This window comes from Patiria miniata, unplaced genomic scaffold (genome assembly GCF_015706575.1).
Source record: "Patiria miniata isolate m_02_andy unplaced genomic scaffold, ASM1570657v1 HiC_scaffold_20, whole genome shotgun sequence".
NCBI lineage: Eukaryota > Metazoa > Echinodermata > Asteroidea > Valvatida > Asterinidae > Patiria > Patiria miniata.
In genome coordinates, this window is record NW_024037059.1 from 35,242,550 (window position 1) to 35,266,063 (window position 23,514).

Below are 23,514 nucleotides of genomic sequence, written 5' to 3' on the forward strand. Positions count from 1 at the left end.
AACAAGTGCACAGCTGCCCACAGACAGCATACCTCGGCATTACCATGGAATATAAGAGCACGGCTATAGCCGTCAGCTACATGCATGGCAGGCTTATCTCAAAATTCACTCATGTCAGTTTTGTTGTCAAGTTTTGTGAAGTCGATTGCGGATCTACTAAGTCAGAATTTGTAAGTACAAATAAAAAACAAAACCACTTAACACTTACGTTTCCCTATTCAATTCCAACGGAAATGTAAAAACTAATCATCTTGTGCTTAGGAGCGTATTGTTATGTACAAACACAATAAAGTTGCAAAATCTTTAGATGAGGACTGGTAGATGGGGACTCATCTGGTAATAGGAGCCTCATGATTGACTGGTTGCCACTATAGAGAGGTGGCCACTATAGACAGCTGCTCTTAATATCCACACCCTATGTTCGCATTGGACAAAGTTGATGAATATTCATTGCAAGTGGCTTTTCACAAAACATGCAAAATGCCAAAACAGATTCGTAATCTGCAATAAACGATTGCTCTAATTGTTTCAGATATTGAGAACTTTTGGGGTTCTATGCAGTAATTTTTAAATTTTTTGCTTCTTTATCATTCTGCTGCTGCGCATTTAGAATGTGATCTTCGTTTTATCCACACTATGACAGTAGGGGATGTTTGGATAATTATTTTCTCGGGTTAAAGCGGTGTTAAGTTGTGTGATGGCCTTGTTGGCTGTTGTGTAACAGCAAGGGTTTAGAACTCAATACGTGTTACATCAGGTTTTAGTTTCAGAATTTAAATAGACCTTTCTAAATGAACATTGGAATCAAAATCATTAAACCAACCTAAATGCTAAAAAAAAAAGGTAAAAAAATATCTTTGAACGTATCCAACGCGAACATAGCTTACAATTCTTTTCTTTTTCAATACCTAATAATAGATGGCGTTTAATTTAAGTGACCACAATATTACTAGGTTTGACCGGTATTATGTTCGTTCTCGACTAGTCAATCGATCTTGACCGCGCCGTAGATTTTCGTGATGAACCAGTAGGCGGCGTAGAAGCCCATGGTGCCTGTGACGATCCAGAACGTTAGAACCATCATAAAGGTGTAGCCGAAATACAGGAGGGCTGGGACAAACTGGGTGATCTCCAGCTGAGAGAAGAGGACAAAAAAAAAAGAACAATGTGAGATTGGCTGGAGCGGGATTCGAACCTACAACCTCCCGAAGCATTGTATAGGGGCTGTACCAACGGCACTATCCAGCCCTATGTTTGCAGTCCATGAAAATGGGTCCTTAGTATACAAACTGGCGGGAACTGGACTATCTCCAGCTGAGAGAGGAGGAAAAAACACAATATGAGATTCGCTGGAGTGGGATTCAAAACTTCAACCTCCCAAAACATTGTACAGGGCCGTTACAACGGCACTATCCAGCCCTATGTTTGCAGTCCATGAAAATGGGTCCTAAGTATACAAACTGGCAGGAACTGGGCGATCTCCAGCTTAGAGAGGCGGCCAAAATAAGAGTGCAATGTGAGATTGGCTGGAGCAGGATTCGAACCTACAACCTCCCGAAACATTGTACTAGGGCTGTACCAACTGCACTATCCAGCCACATGTTTGCAGTCCATGAAAATGGACCCTAAGTAGGTAAATATACAAACTGGTGGGAACTGGGCGATCTCCAGCTGAAAGAGGACAACAGAACAGTGTGAGATTGGCTCGAGCGGGATTTGAACCTTCAACTTCCCAAAACATTGCACTGGGGCTCCACCAACTGAGATGACCAGACCTATGTATGCAGTCCATGAAAATGGGCCCTAAGTATACAAACTGGCGGGAACTGGGTGATATCAGCTTAGACAGGACAAATAAAAAACAATATGTGATTGGCTGGAGTGGGATTCGAACCTTCAACCTCCCAAAACATTACACTGGGGCTCCACCAACTGAGATGACCAGACCTATGTATGCAGTCCATGAAAATGGGCCCTAAGTATACAAACTGGCGGGAACTGGGTGATATCAGCTTAGACAGGACCAATAAAAAACAATATGTGATTGGCTGGAGTGAGATTCGAATCTTCAACCTCAAGGGGGGGGGGGGGTGGCCTTGTGGTTAGGGTTTGTCTCATAATCAGAGGGTCAAGGGTTCGAATCCAGCCGCTGGTCATATGTTGTGTCCTTGGGCAAGCTACTTCACCCCCGTTTGCCTCTCGGTCCTCAGGAGTATTAATGGGTAACTGGCATTAGCTAGGGAGTAACCACTGATGGACTGGCTTCAGCAACCTTCGGAACACCGAAACAGTGCTCCATCAAATGAACTATCCAGCCCTTTGTTGGTGGTTGCCATTGATCTCCATTAGTAAGACTGGATAGGACACGCGTATACTTGCGCGCAGTGAAGATTCAGAAAACGCGGACCAAACAGCTGGGTAATACAGTGCGGGTTTAACGTTTGCGACCGTGCATGCGTGACGTGCGCGTACTGTATGGTCTGTGTGTGACGAACGTATTTCAAACTTTCAAACCTTCAAACCCTCACCGATGACTACGCGTGCGTGCACAAGATGGAGGGCACTGTGTCCTATCCAGTGTTACTAATTGAGATCAATGTTGGTTGCCCAATTTATCAATGTTTTAGACTGTCCACGAATTACTTAGACTACGGCTTGAAATTACACACAGGTCTATGGAAGTGGCTGCAGCTGCTACCATTGACTGGTGTGTAATTTCTAGCCGTAGCCATGTAATTCAGACACGACTTTAGTTTGTGGGACGCTAGTCAGAAGCCATACATGTAAATTTGCATATGTGCAATGCAGCCTTGGATCAGGCTTAAGTCATGATGCTGGGTAAAATTAGGCCAAGAAAAAAATCCAAACAGCTTTTGGCCCATTTTATTCTAAATGCCGCCATTTCGTAATTTAGAATTTATTTTCAACACCATTTTCACCAAACACCACCACGATCACGTAGTTTAGGAATATCTTAAAACAATTTCAACATGTCTCCCTAATGCAGAAATCTGCATCTGAAAAGGGTTAACATTTTTTTGACCACCCTGTAGATATAGCATTTTTTTTTTACAACAAATCATTGGAAGAAAAAAATCATGTGAATGCTTAATTTATCCAAATGATTCTCACAGACTTAAACACTGCTAAACTCTACAACCTGTCACAGATATCTGTATTGTTCCAAGGACAGTTTCAGAAAAATTGCGAGAGCTTACCTTGGTTACAAAGTAGAAAACAGAGTACATAAAGACATAGAATGCTGATCCTCCGGACACAAGGAATGACCGCCACCACCAGTGATAATCCTGGGGAAAAAAAGACATATTTTTATGAACACGATTTACATTAGACGGATTACTTTGCAATGGTTTTGTTCGATACTGTTCAAACACAACCAAGTTTTTTCATGAGACTATACCTGACCCTTCCCACATTATTTTCATTTTTCTTTCTTAATTTTGTTTACATATCACTGTTTATATTCCGTTACTGTTTATACTTCGTATTTTCTGCAACAAGGTCGTAACTCGATTCTGCAACAAAGTCGTATCTCGCGTGAATACGCTCCGTGCAACATGGTTGTATCTTGCGTATTGCGACGTCCATTGACTTTGTGTGTATATCCGGGTTATTTTAAGCGACATACGACCTTTTGACATTGAAAACTAGCGTTTCACGTACATGACCTCATATGCCATTTTAGGAGATACGACCTTGTTGCACAGACACGACGATTTATAACCTCTGATTTCCAGATTTAAGTGAAGTTGAAAAAGTGCTTCAATTTAAGTTCCAAACCCCGTGCTCTCCAAAAAAGGATTTTTCCCCCTCCCCTTCTGACAAGTTTCAATTTGTATGTCTTTGTTTTAACGAAAAAGTTACTTTATTCCGACTTTGGGAGTCTGCATTCCTCTGAAAAAGGGCTTTCATTTTGCGCACAAATTCAAATGATGTGATGCAATAATTCAATAACTAAACGGCAGTGTTATTTTTTCATTCACTGTCTCATTTAAAGTGAATAACTTTTATAGTGCTAGGAAAATAGCAATTGAAAAAAAAATTAAAAATTTGAGGTGAAACTCCAAAATAGGACAGGGAACGCATCTTTATCCCATAGAGTGAGTACTCGGGCAGTTTCGGGTTCTACAGTAACTAAAGGGTGAACATTGTATTTTTACTATTTGTAACACAGACAAACCTAGTCCTGACGTGCCTATATGCTTTTTTTTTTCCTTGCATATTTTTGGGCCCAAAACCCTGCATCCTACAGTCGCCGTGTTACACAAAACAAGTCATGCTACTGCCTCCCTTGATGTGTCAATGATCATGTTCTATATATCTGCGTTCAAATTTGGGGTCAGACAATTCAGGTGCACGTCAGGCCTAGTTTCTTAACATGTTAATGTTTTGTACATTGGGTACTGTGGTCCAAAGGTCACGATTTCTCATGTGCCATGGAACGTGGGTTCGAATCCCGACGGGGAACATGGCGCTTGTGCTCTTGAGCAAGGCACTTTACCATTATTGCTTCGTCCTTTGGATGGGATGTAAAGTCGTAGGTCCCGCGTGTTGTGTAATGCACGTTAATTAAAGACCCCAGTAACACTTAATAATATTAATAATAAACCATTCTTATAAAACGCCTTTTACACGGGGTCCCAATGCGCTGAACAATTAACAGAGAAAAGACAAACATTATATATTATTTGCAGTGAACAGATGGGTTTTAAGATTAGCTTTGAAAGTGTCCAGGGTTGGGGCATCCTTGATGTGATTGGGTAGTTTGTTCCAGAGGGTGGGGGCTGCAGATGAAAACGCTCGCTGACCGTATGACCTTGTCGACACTTATCTCTAAGGGAAGGGATATGAATCGGCGTTTCTGGCACAGTGGCTGCAATATGCGCCACAGCACCTTGTAAACCCTTAGGAAAATGCTACATAATGGGTCCCATATTTCTCATGAACTTCATTTACCTTTGTTTAAAAATTTACATAATTACCAGCACCTTTCAATATCTAAAAGTGGTAGATACGTGCGCTATATAAGACTCCGGTATTATTATTATTATACCTGGAAGATGGTACCCAGGGCCCCGCCCCCAACTCTCTCAAAAATATAGCCTATTGTTATTATTTACCTCGCCGCATAGCTGAAAGTAGACCATTACGATGGAGATCTGAGCACAGGACACGATGAGAATGATAAACACGACGAACAGGAACCCAAACAGGTAGTAGAACTGGTTCTCCCATATGGCCTGCAAGAAAACAAATACTTTCAAAATCGTAATCCAAGAATTAGATTACTAGATAAAATGATCAATTATCAGTTATTTGGTGACAATATTTTTATAGTTTGAAAAATCGAAAATCTTTCATGAAAACTGAAGGCTACGTACAACCATAGAGCAAGGACCCAAGGAGTTCGTACTCCAAGACTTCAAAAGTAAAATGATGGTCGCCGAGCTCGAAAGCTACAATAGAAAGCACCTGGCGCCAGCTTGCTCAGTTGCTCACTACGCTAATCTCGACACAATAGAGATCCGCGCTCACTAATGCCAGAAAAAGGAGTTTGCATGGCTTCGTAGACAGTACCATGGTAAATACGCATGCGCAGTTGTCATACATCGCTAAAAATGAATGATGTTGAAGTGTTTGTTCGCAGTTGGATGATACTGTATATAAATGTGGTCAACATCACTGGAACAATCATTTCATGAAGAACAAAATGCTCTGTACCTTTAGTGTGAAAACTTGTGAAATTTTCCAAAAAAACACATTTCATCAATGATATATTGCCAATTAAAATGTCTGAAAATACATGAAAACTTATCTGAAAGAAATCCAATTTATCTCCCAATTACAGGGACAGATAACGCTTTTAAGCACCAACAACTGCACATTGCTAACTTGAGTTCATAACTCACATCTAACAACTGCGCAGTTGTAAAAACCTATCTTGTCTTAAAATATATTTTTCAAAAAAGAGCAGCGACGTGACATGACTTATTATGCAGCATATAGGGAGGTTGTTGGTTACCAAGTAAAAAGGCGGCGACGATCATCGTGTTCAAAGGCCGCTGGCATTCACGCTTTGAATGGTCGAGGCTTGCGGTCACAGTGCTGTAGCTATAGACATTCCCGAGGGATTGGTATGTTAATGGTCAAAATGTAAATCGCCCAAGAGTTCTGACTCCTTGGGTCCTTGCTCTATGGTACAACAGCACATGTCAACAAAATCTCAGGCCAAAAACCTCTTAGAAGGAAGTGGGTAAACAGAGAGACGGATATATTTGGTGAACAAAATGTCAAGACAAATGTTGTAAGGGGAGTGAATGATTGATTGTTGAACCTTCCGTCAAATGGAGAGGTGTTTCATAGAAACAACCAGAGGCGTCAAATCAACATTTCAGTTAAAGGGAATATACAACTTTTGATTTTGCTGTAATTTTCAGAAATGGATGGATTTTTTTTTGGGGGGGGGGGAGGGGAGGGGTTAGTATTTTACAGCAAATATTGTTACGCTGACTTGTTTGAAGTTTTGTGTTGATAGATGCTGGAAAAACCAAGAAAAACAATCGAGTTCATGTGGTCTGGTTCCCTGACCCCACTTAAGATGAAACGGAACAATTTATAGACGCCTGGGAATTGTAAGGTAAGGGAACCAGTCTAGCTGGCTTGTACCCATTCATAGGTGTGTAATCACCTATTTTGTAATTTCAAACAAAATGTGGTCTGACTAAATATGGTAAACTGGGGGCAGTACTTCAAAAAAGCCAGTTTTTTTCCAACGCTTGTCGGGCGACCAGCGTTGAAAATTGATACAAAAATACCACTTTTCTTGAAAATGACAGCACACCAGGTGCCATGATTTTACAGAATGCTTTAGACTTACATTCACTAACAGTCCAGTAAGGTATTTCATAATAATTTGATAGTTTTTTTTTTTAAAGTTTGCAGTTTAATGTTGTATATTCCCTTTGATATGCTCTGACTGTCGTCAGCAAAATTACCGTGAGAATGAAGAAGAGTTCAATGAAGACAGCACCAAAGGGGAGGATACCAGCCATCAGAGTGCTGAAAAGAAGAATGGTATTGATTATTGGAATGGTGCATCTTTAATTCGGGTGATTCACAATGCAGTGCGCCACCAAGAGCTTGCCATGGAGAGTTCATTTTTCCCAGTGCATTGTGGGAGATGGTCGACAAATTCGCAGCGCGGACATTTGAAATTGTTCGTTTTTCTGGTCAGTAGTTCTCATAAGCGTACGATTCGAGTATATGTTTGCCCTTTTTTCTTTTCTTTTTTATCAATATGGTGATTTTTGGTAAGGCGGCTTAAAGCTACGCCCCAATCTATAACAAATTAGCCCAAGTTGTCTACTGACACTCATTCAAATGGGCCATGTTTTGTCAACCGTAAACTTGAAAGTTGACTGGCAATGCCAAACTCTTGATGGCGCACTGCATTGTGAATCGCCCGAATTGATTGATTGATTGACTGAATAATTGGAAGAGTAGACCAATCCAAGCCTGCTATCAATTCTATGACGAAGGCCCCCTTCCATGGCGAAAGCATTGTGCTAGCTATTGTTCAGATAATCTGTCACGGGGCAATTGCTTTGTACAATAGCATGCACAGTGGTTTCTCCATTGAAGGGGGCCTTGTGTGTAAAGTGATCACATAACCGGATTAGTCTATACCAATGAGTGATTCGTTGATAATAGAAATGGATTATTTGAATAATTGAGTACTATTTGATTGATTGATTGATTACAAGGAATTATACCAGTAATCAGAGTGCTACAATTATAATAAAATATTATTTTGATAACATATTTTCAATGGACTGATTAAAAGGGATAAAAACTTTAAGCCATAGATAGAGTGAGGTACTGATTATTGAATAATTGATTAATGCACGTCATACCTTAGAAGTGGGTTGAGGTACCACACCTGCTCTGGTACCTGACGCGGGATCTGATTGGTCCTCACAGGATGGGAATACGGCTGTTAACCAATCAGATAAAGCATTTCATTAGAAGCAATACAACAGACAAGATTGGTTCACAAAGAGAATTTAATAATAAAATAAATTGAAAAAAAATCCCAAGATCTTTGAAAAAATCCCAAGGTCTTTGGAAAAATCCCCAAATCCTTGAAAAAATCCCAAGGTCTTTGGAAAAAATCACAAGATCTTCGAAAAAATCCCCAAATCCTCGAAAAAATCCCCAAATCCTCGAAAGAATCCCAAAATCTTCGAAAAAAATCACAAGATCTTTGGAAAAATCCCCAAATCCTCAAAAAAATCCCAAGGTCTTCGGAAAAATCCCCAAATCCTCGAAAAAATCCCAAAATCTTCGAAAAAATCCCAAGATCTTTGAAAAAAATCCCCAAATCCTCAAAAAATCCCAAGGTCTTCGGAGAAATCCCCAAAAAATCCCAAAATCCTCCCAAAAATCCCAAGATCTTCGGAAAAATCACGAGATTTTCGAAAAAAATCACAAGAAAAATTTGTTTAAATTTGCAGAAAAATGCTTTCTGTGTACGCTCACCTGTTTTCTGTAGCCGAAGTAGTGTCCCAGGATGACTAGCGGGACTGAGATCCCGTTCCACATGCACACCAAAGCAATCATGGTGCTGAAGGGCACCGCGCCGGAGGAGTGCTTGCCCCAGATGAAGAAGTTGAGCAGGAAGGTGGCGCCAAACATGATCCCCGGGTACAGCAGCCCGGTCTGGATGATAACGATGATGGAAAAATGATAAAAGCATGTATTAATAATTATTCATAAATACCCAAGACAATTTACGCATTCCTATTGGTCGAGAGCCCGTCACGTGGCCGGTCTTAAACGGTTGATAAAGACATGGCTAGCTGGTCTTAAACACTTTTCCAGTGTCACATGAAATTTGGACTCCCATGAAATCGGTCCGAAATTCACACTACACCAGCCCAGCTGCGTTTTGCGCGACATCGCGCAGTACGCACGACGAGCACGCCAATGTCCTTATAAGGTAACGAGTTGTGGAGGGGCATTCCATATTATAGTCAGAGGGGTGTTTCGTAAAACATGAAGTAAAATTGTTGAACAAAATAGTTGGCAACGTCTAGTTTTTGACTTGTTTTGATTTTTGGACCGAAAAGATTTGGTTTTTGGACTGAAAAGGTATTTATGAATGGGAATAAATATGTGTTCGGTCGGTATTAACCACTCTGTTTAAGACCGATGGGAGTCTGGATGGGTGATAATTGCCCATCCAGACTCACACCGGTCTTAAACAGAGTGTTATAATACCTCCCAAACACACATTTATTCCCTAGCAAATATCCACCAACATTAGTATTAAAGGTATAGTCCATCATTTGTCATTTGTGCATTTTGTTCGTTTAAAGCAACAAATGTTCTCAAAATCTAAAGAAGGGTGCTGAACAACTAACCTGATGAAGTTTCAGCTCAGCTTCAGTTGTATTTTTCAAGAAAAACAACATTCTAGGATCTCGGTTTCAAATCAAAAGTTGCTGAATCAGGTTTTGAATTGGGCCTGAATTCAGCGTCCGAGACACGTTCTTACTGAGCCGAATGCAGCTACATTGTACGCGATGTCGCATGCTGATCCGACAAATTATAGAGGGCCCGCGCGCGTGTGCGCAGTGTCAACACTTGCGCACGCTTCGCCCTATAAAAAAAACGAACTACTAACGGGAATATCTAATGGCGCGTTAAGACGCACCGTTGGAAAGACCTTCTTTCGTTGATTTCTTCAAAATGACAGCAAGCCAGAAAGAATAATTTCACAGGGAGTTTAGTCCCCTTGCTATCTTTCAACAAACAGGGGTGTGAGTGGAGTCAAAAAAAAATAGCCGAAAATAGCTCAACCTGTAAATAACCGAACCTGCGAGCGCGAAGCCCTTACGGCGTGGGGTTCGGGGCCCGCCCAAGGGCCCCGAAAAAAATTTGAAATGTAGATGCTCTGTGGTGCATTTTAAAGCCCCCTGGCATGCCTGGGCCAACTATTGGTCGAAAATGTTTTGCAATTTATGCATGTTTTTAAGTTAACTTTTCCTTCATATTGGCTTGAAACTGCCTAAATGGCCAACTTGTATGAAAACTGGGAAATTCAACCACGTTTTCCATATTTTAACTCCTTACTGCAGATGATTGATACACATCGTCATCGCGTGTCCCGGCTTCTGATCGAGTCGCCTAATTTCTGCCCATTAACCATGTGTTCCATCCAAATCCATTTCCACGGAATTCATAACCTGAGGATCGGTCTTGTCAATGTCCGAATCAAACTCCGAACCTCTTGGGAAAATAACACATTTGTGTTGCACTGACATCTTGCGGAATTAATGTCAAAATACGTTCGAAACATTTGAAACGACACACTAACGTACGTATCAGCATGCAGCGGAATACGCAGCGGGCCGATGCGTGCATGCAATGAAATGCACACATGAACTTTGCCCCGCATGATGCCCTCTACCGGCGCGGCACGGCGACAATTTACTAGTCTTATTTCAAGGCTTTATATTTGCAACAAGACGATGTTTACAGCGAGTTATTGTGGAGATCATCGCGTGTCACTACATGCATAGACACAGGAACGGCCGCAAAGAGTCCCAACGCGCTTCATGCATGTGTGAATATTCATATTTATCTGCAGCCAATCACAGCGCAATGACTGTTGGTTCCCCGGATGCTGTTTACACGTTGTGTGCACACGCGGCTTCGAGCTGAAAAATGCATGCACATGGCAACGTATAGTACACACGTACGTACGTAAATGTACATGTACATGTACAGTACATGTACATTGAATACTCGCTTGCACGCACCCCATCTCAGAGCTACGTGTATGTTGTAGAGAGCGGATCGCGTGCGTTCGGCGGAAAATAAAATAAACGGAAATAAAATCAAAGCTTACGCGCGGGGGAAAAAGCGGGGGGAAATCTGGACCATCGGAAGAAAAAAAGCGGAAAACAAAATGTGGCACGCTGAACAAAAAAGCGGAAATCCGCTAAATAGCGGAGATTTCACACCCCTGAACAAAGTATGTTTTTCAACAATAATTACGTCAGTCACTTTTTTGATGGCTGCAAATGATGGACTGTACATATAGCTTTAAAGGCATATAGTGGTGGGGTGCTGTGGTCCAATGGTTACGGTGTTCGACTCGTGTGTAATGGTACATGGGTTTGAATCCTGACGGGGAACATGGTGCTTGTGCGCTTGGGCAAGGCACTACGATTGCCTCTCTCCACCCAGGTGTAGTAAATGGGTACTTGGTAGGAAGAAATTCCTTCAATGCTTGAGCGCCGTAATGGCAGCCGTGCTAAAGCCAGGGTAATATTGGAGCACCAGGAGCGTCACTGGTAATTATGTCTTTTTTTTATAGACAGGTAAATACAGTTTATCAGAAATACAAGATCCGTTATGTAGCACCTTTATATGGGATTACAAGGTGCTGTGGTGCACATTGCAGCTTCTGCCAGAAACACCAGGACAAACCCCTTCTCTTAGCGATAAGTGTTACTGGGTTCTTTAACGTGCATTGCACAACACACGGGACCTACGACTTTTATGCCCCATCCGAAGGACGAAGCAATAATGGTAAAGTGCCTTGCTCAAAAGCACAAGCACCATGTTCCCTGTCAGGATTTGAACCCACATACCACAGCACACAAGTCGAACACCGTAACCATTGGCCACAGCACCCCACCCCACAGTACTGTGTACTGCTTCCGTACTTCAGATTGACCAATCAGATTGCCAGGAACAAGGAACCATCACAACGAATAACCAATGAAATCACAGGATTATCTACTGAATACTGAATAGGTAAGCTCACCATCAGGGCAGATTGCAACCACTGGGTTCCTTTCATTGTCTTGTACAGACGACCCGAGAAAAACCCTGCAAACACACTGGGAGGAAGAAAAACAACAAACATCTTACAACATTGAAATCTTGAACAATACAATTAATCACTTCGCGCCGGGGTTATTTTTGCCAAAAATTTACATGTTCCAAATTCTTTAAGATGAAGTTGTTGGACGGAATCTTTGATCTTACCCCATAAACACGAAGAGGAAGAGAGTAGCGCTGAGCAGGGCTCCACGGTTGCTAGGCGACAACATTCCAAACATGGCAAAACCTGTCGGGACAACAAATACAGTAAGCTAACCAGTCTAATTCACAAGTGATGGTCAGTGAGATAGGTAACCAGTCTAATTCACAAGTGACAGTCAGTGAGATAGGTAACCAGTCTAATTCACAAGTGACAGTCAGTGAGATAGGTAACCAGTCCAATTCACACGTTACAATCAGCGAGATAGGTAACCAGTCTAATTCACAAGTGACAGTCAGTGAGATAGGTAACCAGTCTAATTCACAAGTGACAGTCAGTGAGATAGGTAACCAGTCTAATTCACAAGTGACAGTAAGTGAGAAAGGTAACCCGTCTAATTCACAAGTGACAGTCAGTGAGATAGGTTACCAGTCTAATTCAAAAGTGACAGTCAGTGAGATAGGTAACCAGTCTAATTCACAAGTGACAATCAGTGAGATAGGTAGCCAGTCTAATTCAAAAGTGACAGTCAGTGAGATCGGTAACCAATCCAATTCACAAGTGACAGTCAGTCAGTGAGATAGGTAACCAGTCTAATTCATAAGTGACAATCAGTGAGATAGGTAACCAGTCTAATTCAAAAGTGACAGTCAGTGAGATCGGTAACCAGTCTAATTCACAAGTGACAGTCAGTCAGTGAGATAGGCAACCAGTCTATAAGGGACAGTCAATAGAATAGGTAACCAGTCTAAGTCACAAGTGACAGACAGTCAGTCAGTGAGATAGGCAACCAGTCTAGGGGAGACAGTCAGTCAATGGAATAGGTAACCAGTCTAAGTCACAAGTGACAGACAGTCAGTCGGTGAGATAGGTAACCAGTCTATAAGAGACAGTCAGTCAATGGAATAATGGAACAAGTGACAGACAGTCAGTCGGTGAGATAGGTAACCAGTCTAGGGGAGACAATCAGTCAATGGAATAGGTAACCAGTCTAAGTCACAAGTGACAGACATTCAGTCGGTGAGATAGGTAACCAGTCTATAAGAGACAGTCAGTCAATGGAATAGGTAACCAGTCTAAGTCACAAGTGACAGACAGTCAGTCGGTGAGATAGGTAACCAGTCTAGGGGAGACAGTCAGTCAATGGAATAGGTAACCAGTCTAAGTCACAAGTGACAGACAGTCAGTCGGTGAGATAGGTAACCAGTCTAGGGGAGACAGTCAGTCAATGGAATAGGTAACCAGTCTAAGTCACAAGTGACAGACAGTCAGTTGGTGAGATAGGTAACCAGTCTAGGGGAGACAGTCAGTCAATGGAATAGGTAACCAGTCTAAGTCACAAGTGACAGACAGTCAGTCGGTGAGATAGGTAACCAGTCTATAAGAGACAGTCAGTCAATGGAATAGGTAACCAGTCTAAGTCACAAGTGACAGACAGTCAGTTGGTGAGATAGGTAACCAGTCTAGGGGAGACAGTCAGTCAATGGAATAGGTAACCAGTCTAAGTCACAAGTGACAGACAGTCAGTCGGTGAGATAGGTAACCAGTCTATAAGAGACAGTCAGTCAATGGAATAGGTAACCAGTCTAAGTCACAAGTGACAGACAGTCAGTCGGTGAGATAGGTAACCAGTCTAGGGGAGACAATCAGTCAATGGAATAGGTAACCAGTCTAAGTCACAAGTGACAGACAGTCAGTCGGTGAGATAGGTAACCAGTCTATAAGAGACAGTCAGTCAATGGAATAGGTAACCAGTCTAAGTCACAAGTGACAGACAGTCAGTCGGTGAGATAGGTAACCAGTCTAGGGGAGACAGTCAGTCAATGGAATAGGTAACCAGTCTAAGTCACAAGTGACAGACAGTCAGTCGGTGAGATAGGTAACCAGTCTAGGGGAGACAGTCAGTCAATGGAATAGGTAACCAGTCTAAGTCACAAGTGACAGACAGTCAGTTGGTGAGATAGGTAACCAGTCTAGGTAAGACAGTCAGTCAATGGAATAGGTAACCAGTCTAAGTCACAAGTGACAGACAGTCAGTCGGTGAGATAGGTAACCAGTCTATAAGAGACAGTCAGTCAATGGAATAGGTAACCAGTCTAAGTCACAAGTGACAGTCAGTCAGTGAGATAGGCAACCAGTCTAGCTCACCAATCCAATAAGCCAGTTTGGTATTTCAACTGCGCATGTGCACAATGATATGGGTCATTCATGCATGGGTCATTCATGCATGGGTCATTCATGCATGGGTCATTCATGCATGGGTCATTCATGCATGGGTCATTCATGCATGGGTCATTCATGCATGGGTCATTCATGCATGGGTCATCCATGCATGGGTCATCCATGCATGGGTCATCCATGCATGGGTCATCCATGCATGGGTCATCCATGCATGGGTCATCCATGCATGGGTCATCCATGCATGGGTCATCCATGCATGGATCATTCATGCAAGGGTCATTCGGGATGATCGAACGTTTGAAGGCGCATGACAGTCCTTCTGGTTTAAAAATCACAAGCATGTGGAAAAAGGCACACGTGGATTTTTCTAGGCATGTGATTTTTTTAGGTGTGTGATTTTCTAGGTTGGTGATTCTGTGGTCCAGGGCGATTCAGGCGTGCAATTATTCACACTTCTCGAGAAGCTTTTAGGCGTGCGATGGTGTGGGGGTGCAATCGCACGCCTCAAATCAGAAGGACTGGCATGAACGTGGGCACACAATGCTTGCGTGTAAATTACCAGCAGAATGGGTGTGCGCGTATCATCACTGACATCACGTCAGCGATGTTATCCCAAATGGCCTCGGGTCATTGAAATACCGAACTGACTTATTCACAAGTTACAATCCAATTCACAAGTGACAGTCATTGAGAAAGTTTATCAGTCTAATTCACATGTGACAGTCAGTCAGTCAAGTAATGCAAACAGAAACATGCTTACTGATGGTGACAACAGCCATGACGAAGATCTGCACCCCGGTTCCAGCCAGAGCAGCCAGCAGCTGCTTAGCCTTGGGAGGTCTGAAGACGTCACCGTGGACCAACTTCCATCCTGTCTCCTCCATTGTGTCCTCCTGTGAAACGGTCGAGGATGCAAAAAAACAACGTTTTAAAGAATACTCTGCATTGACCCTTCAACTCTTGCCGACAATTTGAACAAAACCGTCTCGGCAGTTAAAAATCAAAATTGGGAATTCCACGGAATTAACCTATTGCGGAAGAATCGCGTCAACACAGCTTGTGAAATATTGTCCAAGTACATGATATACAAATGGACACGGAATGCGCAAAAGCTGAGACGAACAAAACTTTAATGTACAAAATGCCATAGGGTCGTCTAAGGGGCGTGGCTAACTCCCAAACTGCGATAGGTAAATTCTTAACCTCAATGCCAAAACTTAAAAAAATCCAAATGCCACATATGAAACATGCATTTCATTTTTGAAATATACCTTATATCTAACAATGTTAAACAGGTCTAACAATGTTCAACAGTATATTAAGTATGCAATAGAATTGTTCTAGAACGATAGAATTGTTCTAGAACATTTTATATCAAAGGTGTTCCTCCAAAGAAGTCCCTGTAATTGATATGGAAGAATCACAAATCTTACCACGTCTTCATCTTTGTTGTAGCGAGCAATGTCCCGTCTGAGAGTTCGGATCATGATCATTGTCAAAATACCTGTCATGAGAAAAGCAGGATTGTTTGAGTTAAATCAAATTTACACAAGTAGATCACTGATTTAAATCACGATTAAAGTCACTTGAAAAAAATATATTAAAAATCATTCAAAAAAAATTCAAAAGTCATGTAAAAGTTAAAAATTCTGCAATTTACGCGATCCCCTGGCATGCTGGCAGTACATGTATTTATACAGTCAGTTAGTAAGCATACTTTTCAGTGTACCTAACCAAAATCAACATTGACCTCATTTGACCCCTAGATGACCTTTGACCTCAAATGTCTCCAGTCATCTTAAGTCCCCCTACCGAAATATTATTGTCACCAAGTTTGGTTCGAAGTCTGACTTTTCATATGACAGCGCTAAACAGTTAACCTAATCAAAATTGGACACACTGACATACAGAAGGAATACACTATCGCAAGATCCCCTTTATTGGGCTTTAAAAGAGAGGGCATAAAAATCACATAATACACTCATTGAAAAGAATTTTTAAGAAACTTTAACCTAATTTTAAAACAGTGAGTTTATCTTGTGGATCATTCCATCCAGTATGTGCTCCTGGCAATCGATATGTTCTGGTTGGCTACACTGTTATCAACTTCCCAATGAGTGTTGTATAAATTGTTATTCATGCATGGATGCAAGGCATGTCACATATTCCTATCCTAAAGGAGGTTTAAAGAAGAAGTCAGGTAGTGTCCAGACAATGCATCATTAATTACAATGAGTGTTGTATAAATTGTTGATTCCTGCATGGATGCAAGGCATATCACATAATATTCCTACAGAGGGTTTAAGGAAGTAGTGTCCAGACAGTCATCATTAATTACAATGTTCAATGTAGTTACATGTACAATCAGCAAGCTTTGTTGCATGAACAGAAATAACATTTAAACAGTTGACAAACTTGTCCTCCATACATAGTGGGTCCTTCACTCATGTTCAGTGTTCCATAATTCCATAAATCCCCTCTATTATAATGAAGCTTGTGAGACGGTTAATTTCTCTCATTTTTAGGAACGGATCAATTTTGTAAAAGTTTTGTGAAGCCGAGTCCAAGTACTTGGACCTCCGAGTACAAGTACGAGTGCTTGGACCTCTGAGTACAAGTACGAGTACTTGGACCTCCGAGTACGAGTACTTGATGGAGTGCCCAAGTGAGAAGAATTAAAGTCTCATGTAATCATTGGAAACTGAAACCACCAATTCAGCAACATGGATGTTTCTGGATTACTTTTGAGCCAGACTTCTTGAAAACCAATTCTGCCACTCTGCAAGTGGGGAGATTTTACTCCATCAAAACTAACTGACTCCATTTTCTCCACGTCCTTATAATCTAGTACTTTGATGATGGAGTACAATATGGAATTGTCGAGTCCGCGCACTTTGCTACTCGAACATGAGTACCGTGAATTCGAGTCTGGATATTTTGACTTTTGAGTGCGAGTGCGAAAATGAGTATTCTAAAAAACAAGCTTGATCGGATCTCGGAAACTGCGGGCCAACGAGTTCATGTTCATGCATGAGTCACGTGATTGTGCCAAGTACTTTCTGGAAGGAGTAGTGCTTTGAGTAAAAAAATCAGGGTTTTGACCCCAGTGACCCCATGATGACCCTTGACCCCAGTTTGGTCATGTGACATGCTGGGGCTGGGCTACAGGTAGTTTTCACAAAGTTTGGTTGAAATTGGTCAAAATATATAGGAGCAATAGACAATGTCAAAGTTTGTTACTTATTATATAACCGACATACAGATCCTTGTCATTTGATTGGTGGAACTCACATCACGTGATATTTGTTATTGCTCCCATTCACGCCGCGGCTCAAAAAGTACTTTCTGCCCATGGGGAATGGGAAATACTATTGAACAGTTAGGATCATGACGCGGTATTTGTATGCAAATGCATGCTGGTGTGCGCGTTCAGCGTTGCGCGTAGCGTGTATTGTTCCAAAGAGCCAGCGCTACAGCGTTGGGTTCAAACATTTTCGTGAAGGGTGGTTTGGAAGAGAGAAATACATTTTCCTCTAGTTTTGTATTGAATAAAAGTTCAAATATATCAAATGACAAGGATCTATATGTCAGTTATATAAAACAAATATTGAGTGGCTTTAAATTGGAAATGGGAGGAATATTATCGCTCGGTAAAATCTGGACTTTTTCAGTTCACTCAGCTTCGCCTCGTGAAATGGAAAAGTCCAGTCATAATATTCCTCCCATTCCACGCTGATCCACTCAACATTTGTATACTAACTAACTAACGGACTAACAGAGAGACTTGATGATTTGTTGAGCTGCTATCCCGCAGCTAAAAAGGGTACAGTAAGTGAGAATTTCTGCTATAGTGACCCTCCTATGGAAACATGCATTGTCAGCCTGGTTATTACTTGGGTCAATATTGGTCAAGACCCCCATTGGTTTGTACCCAGTATGCCAGGAGGTGAGATACAAACATTTTGACCATTGGTGACCTCTTAAATAGTAGGAGGGTTAATTGTTTTGCTACTAATATGCAGAGCCCTGAAAATTGGGACCCAGCTTTTTAATTAACGCACCTGCAAGAAAGAAGACTACCACCAGCGAGTTGATGATGGAGAACCAGTGGATCTGTACATCGGTCATGTTGAGGTAAGTATCCCAACGAGAGGCCCACTTGATGTTGCTCTCGTCCCATCGCACCTCGTAGGAGAACGTGATCTCGGTCTCCTCTGGAAAGGGAAAGCGATTGGAACCGATGACTCCTTCAATTTTACACTCCTGTAACTAACCCTATCCCTCCTCAATCTTTCAAAATCAACCAGGCGGTTTTGGAGGATTTTGGAAGATTGAGGCTGATTTTTTTTAGTGATACCATAAACCAAATTCAGGGGAGTCAGGTTGGCGTAGCGGTACTTTCCTCGCCTTCCACCGCTGTGACCCGGGTTCGAATCCCACCTGGGCCAATATGTGGATTGGGTTTTCAGTCCCTGCCTGATTCCGTGGGTTTTCCTCAGAATACTCTTCTGGGCTTTTCCTCCCACATCTAAAACTGTAATTTCTTCACATCGTCTTCTCTTTACTGGGCCCCATGGGAGATCAGTGGATTCCACTGAATGGGCTACCCAGTTAAAATAAGAAATAAATAAATAATTAACACAGCCAAGTGAACAAACATGGGAACAAAACAACCACTTCGACAAAAAAACAGAGATGAAACTGGCCTTTTGGGAAAATAGTTGAAAAAAAAAGGCCGAACAAAAATCTGTGTCCGAAATCTGGGCCACGCCGCGGTTACACTGCACATGCACATGTACATACACACTTCATGCCCAATTTCCAGAAAATCGCCCAACATGTGTATTTGATTGCAGTCGATCTCCACGTGCAACGGCCTTGCATGAAACTCTCTAGCTCGTGTATGTACGTACACGTATATGTTAAAGCTATAGTCCATCATTTGCAGCCATCCGAAAAGTAACTGGCGTAATTACTGTTGAAAAACAAACTTGGTTGAAAGATAGTAAGGGAACTAAACTCCCTGTGAAATTATTCTTTCTGGGAAGCTGTCATTTTGAAGTAATCAACGAAAGAAGGCATTTCCAAAGGTGATTCTTAAGAAGCACCGTAGGAAAATTTAAATTAGTAGTTGTTTTGTTATTCAGCGCAGCGCGCACAAGTATTGGAACGACGCACACGCGCGCGCGGTTATTATAATTCGTCAGATCAGTGCGCGACGCTGCGTATAGCTGCAATTCAAAACAATTCAAAACATGATTCAGTAACTTTTGATTTGAAATTGAGATCTTAGAATGCTGCTTTTCTCGGAATGTACAGCTGAAGCTTAGCTGAAACTTCATCAGGTTAGTTGCTCAGTATCCTTCATTAGATTTTGAACACTTTTGTTGCTTCAAACGAACAAAATGCACTAATTACAAATGATGGACTATAGCTTTAATGTTTAAACATATTTCCAGGCATAAACTATTCCAATCTGGACCTTATTATGTGCGTCTACCGTACAATCTGTGCACAAACGACTAGCAGAACAGATTAAAATTACGCTCGCAATACAGATGTTGCGGTACCGTTTTCATCAAATTCGTTAACATTTAATTCAAAAAATCAAACTTTGCGTGGCAAAGATTGTTAGCGAAAATCAGAATTTTGGAAATAAATTTGAAAAAGTCGGATTCCAATTAAAATTGGAAAAGTTTCATCTCTGTCACAAGAATTCATTATTTGTACAGGGTGAGTCAAAAAAGAAAAGAAACCCAAATGTCGGGACTACTGTTTTATTGAAGTTCTGCATGTAGTACTTTCAAAATCTAGGATATGAAAGCCCAATTTATCAGCTTTCGTTTAGTACAAAAATCATTCAAATCACTCATGTACTTTTCAAGTTACGGAATTTTAAACACAACTTCTGTTTTAAGGTTCTGTCGACGACAATTCACACACATCCCTGTGTGATTTCTTTTTGTTTTGTTGGAAGAACACTGATCTTTTTTGTGATCCGTGGACAAAGCCTTAAAACGGTGGTTGTGTTTAAAATTCTGTAACTTGAAAAGTACATGAGTGATTTGAATGATTTTTGTACTAAAAGAAAGCTTAAGAATTGGGCTTTCATATCCTACATTTTGAAAATGCTACATGCAAAACTTCCCTAAAACAATGGTCCCAACATTTGGGTTTCGTTTTTTTTTTACTCACCCTGTATACTAGCTCCTCTCACTATTAATACAAGCTCAACCTCAGGAGCAACTATTGACTATTCACCCTCAGACCATGCTATACTTGTGTACTATTTCCCCTCAAACTATGTTATATGTTTAAACTATCACACTTACTGTCTCCAGGGAAGGGCTGCACAGGGATCGACTCGCCTTCTTTCTTCTCCTTAAACACGCAAATGCTTCAGGAGCAACTATTGACTATCCACCCTCAGACCATGCTATACTTGTATACTATTTCCCCTCAAACTATGTTATATGTTTAAACTATTACACTTACTGTCTCCAGGGAAGGGCTGCACAGGGATCGACTCGCCTTCTTTCTTCTCCTTAAACACGCAAATGCTGCTGTCCTTGCCTTCCGTTATCTGACCATACTCGACGCTCCGGACCGCGACGTCGAAGCTGATGACCCTGTAAGCCTCGCTGTGATGGAACAACATAGAACCGCGGCACAAATTTAAAGAGGTTGTGGAATGCTCGAAGACATTTCCGTCATTTTTCGGGTATATGTAGCCTAAGGTGTGATGAAATAAAAACGACTATTGTTTTTGTCATAAAATGAGTACAAAAGGTACTTTTGAGAGCTGTTTTTCAAGTCCTGTCATGCCTGTTTCGACCCGAACGTGCAATTTGTGTAAAAGTCGTCGTTGCGGGCAGCAAACAAAACACAGTAAATCGTGACGTAATAAACAGGACTCCCGATGCAGAGTTGCATACACGAGTCCTGTTTATTACGTCACGATTTACTGTGTTTTGTTTGCTGCCCGCAACGACGACTTTTACACAAATTGCACATTCGGGTCGAAACAGGACCTGAAAAATAGCTCTCAAAAGTAACCTTGGTACTCATTTCATGACAGAAACAACAGCCTTTTTATTTCATCACACCTTAGGCTACATATACCCGAAAAATGACGGAAATGTCTTCGAGCATTCCACAACCTCTTTAAACTATTACAAAGAACCCAACTTGTAGGCCGTTTATTGAAAGGGCCAGAATTTAATGTTTTAGCTTGCTAACTTATATATTGTCCCTAACTCCCTAGGGTGATTTACTAAGAACCTTCCTCGTCCTTGCAAATCCCAACACCATATGGTAAACTGTGCTCATAAACAGTTGGACTCTGTTTATTTGTGGTAGTCAGTTTACTAGTGCAGTACTCATCTAACAGATTCCTACAAACCCTGGTGTTAGAGTTTGGCTGGTTGGGGATCGTTAGGGTTAAAAGATTAGTTTTAAAGGAATTCTTTAACTGGTGACAAGTTTAATTTGTTTTCCCCTGATTTATTTTGAAATGGTACATTTAATGGTATTATTCTCCCCCCCCCCTAATTTTGGGCGTAGCAACAATCTACAAACTTTTGAATGTTTTGCATAAAGCAGTTCTGTCCTGTGTGTAGACTGGTTCCCAATCCCTACATAATCGATTTTGATGAGATGGGGGCAGGAACCAGTCCACCCAACAAGACCATAAATTATTCGAAATTGATTTGAATAAATTATTACATAACTATACATCTGCCAACTTTTTTTTCCAAGTCTCACTCATATTGAATAATTTTTCTATCAATTGCTAGAAAAACAGCAATAAAATCTAATCTATTTTGGGGGTGAAACTTGAATATAGCATGAACAATGCATCCCTAACAGTCAGTAAAACTGAATCAAAAACTAATTTGATGTGATATAGAAATCTTACCCTTGTCCGTTTTCGCCGGCCACGGTGTGGTATTTCATGTTCATGATCAGATGATTGTTGATATACGGCTGCAAAAAATAACGTACAGAAATATAAAGATATATATCGATTTATTGAAAATATTATTTTAAATCATTTAAATATTTCATATTCAGGGAACAAATCAGTGTTTGGCCGGTTTTAAACAATTACTGCCTCAATCCTTCAAAATCCTCCAACAATCACTTTTAATACGTTAACCCTAACCCCCTAGGCCCTTGTTGCTTACAACCATCCTCAATCCTCCAAAATCCTCCAAAATTTTGCAACTCCGCCTAAATTTTTCAAAATTGTCAGACAGTCCTGCCTCAAAATGCATTCATCCTCAATCCTCCAAAATCCTCCTCATCCCAAAACTTTGCACTCGTGTTTAAATGAAGGATAACCAACGCCAAATCCTTCAAAATCATCAGACAGTCCTGCCTCTAAGTGCATTTATCCTCAATCCTCCAAAATCCTCTTGTACTTCAATCACCATTCATCCTCAATCCTCCAAAATCCTCTTGTGCTTCAATCACCATTCATCCTCAATCCTCCAAAATCCTCATGTGCTTCAATCACCATTCATTCTCAATCCTCCAGAATCCTCATTTGATTCAATCACCATTCATCCTCAATCCTCTAGAATCCTCCAAAACCGCCAGGAGGATTTTGGAGGAGTGAGGTGGGTTAGGGTTAATTAAGGCAGTGCCAGAAGCAGTGTGGATGATACCCAGTAAGATCAAGGCATAAATGTGATGCGATCAAGCTAAATGAGTCGTTTATCAGGAACTTTCATTTGAGATTCAGGCCAAAATAGGGCACATCACTTCATCACATCTGCTGGTGTCACAACTTCCATAATTTTTAAACTAAAGATGGTACCAGTGTGCGGTTTTCATAGCATTTATGCTGAGATTGTGCTCTTTTCAAATCTGTAAAAAAAAAAAAATTGACCACGGTCGACAAACGACTCATTTAGCTTGATCGCATCACAAATGTATGCATGGCCGAGTATAGACAACTAAATGTAAGACCTTGACACAATGCATTCTCCCAAATCAGAAATTCAGACGTACATGTTGACCTTCTACAGTAAACTCCGGCTAAGACGGCACTCTCAGGACCAGAGACTTTGTGACGGCTTACGTGAATGTCGGCTTCTCCTGCAAGTCGTCATTTTGCCGACTTACACAAATACACAAATTGAATCACGGAGTGAAAAAAATTGATTGAAAAAATTGATTGAATTGATGGCCTATGCGCATCTGTATCTGGATCATGCAAACAAGATTCATGGCTAAAATTCAAAGGCTTTGAT

The 23,514-nt window shown here is 41.2% G+C and overlaps 1 protein-coding gene across 3 annotated transcripts in view; it reads right to left on the minus strand.

The window, feature by feature from the left end:
- Positions 1-700: 700 nt before the first annotated feature.
- The window catches only part of LOC119728841 (transmembrane 9 superfamily member 4-like), a 35,865-nt gene continuing 13,051 nt past the window's right edge, over positions 701-23,514 (minus strand). For 2 of the 3 annotated variants that reach the window (XM_038201244.1, XM_038201246.1), the window contains exons 6-18: positions 22,176-22,243; positions 20,753-20,898; positions 18,319-18,471; positions 15,691-15,761; positions 15,018-15,150; positions 12,082-12,163; positions 11,858-11,933; positions 8,560-8,739; positions 7,935-8,014; positions 7,017-7,080; positions 5,142-5,261; positions 3,219-3,308; positions 701-1,135 (exon numbers count right to left, since the gene is read on the minus strand). In XM_038201244.1, coding sequence (XP_038057172.1) covers positions 986-1,135; positions 3,219-3,308; positions 5,142-5,261; positions 7,017-7,080; positions 7,935-8,014; positions 8,560-8,739; positions 11,858-11,933; positions 12,082-12,163; positions 15,018-15,150; positions 15,691-15,761; positions 18,319-18,471; positions 20,753-20,898; positions 22,176-22,243 — 1,413 coding nt within the window. In that variant the 3' untranslated portion in view covers positions 701-985. Of the gene's footprint in view, positions 1,136-3,218; positions 3,309-5,141; positions 5,262-7,016; positions 7,081-7,934; positions 8,015-8,559; positions 8,740-11,857; positions 11,934-12,081; positions 12,164-15,017; positions 15,151-15,690; positions 15,762-18,318; positions 18,472-20,589; positions 20,639-20,752; positions 20,899-22,175; positions 22,244-23,514 lie in introns of all 3 variants that reach the window. The other variant, XM_038201245.1, reaches the window with a different exon arrangement.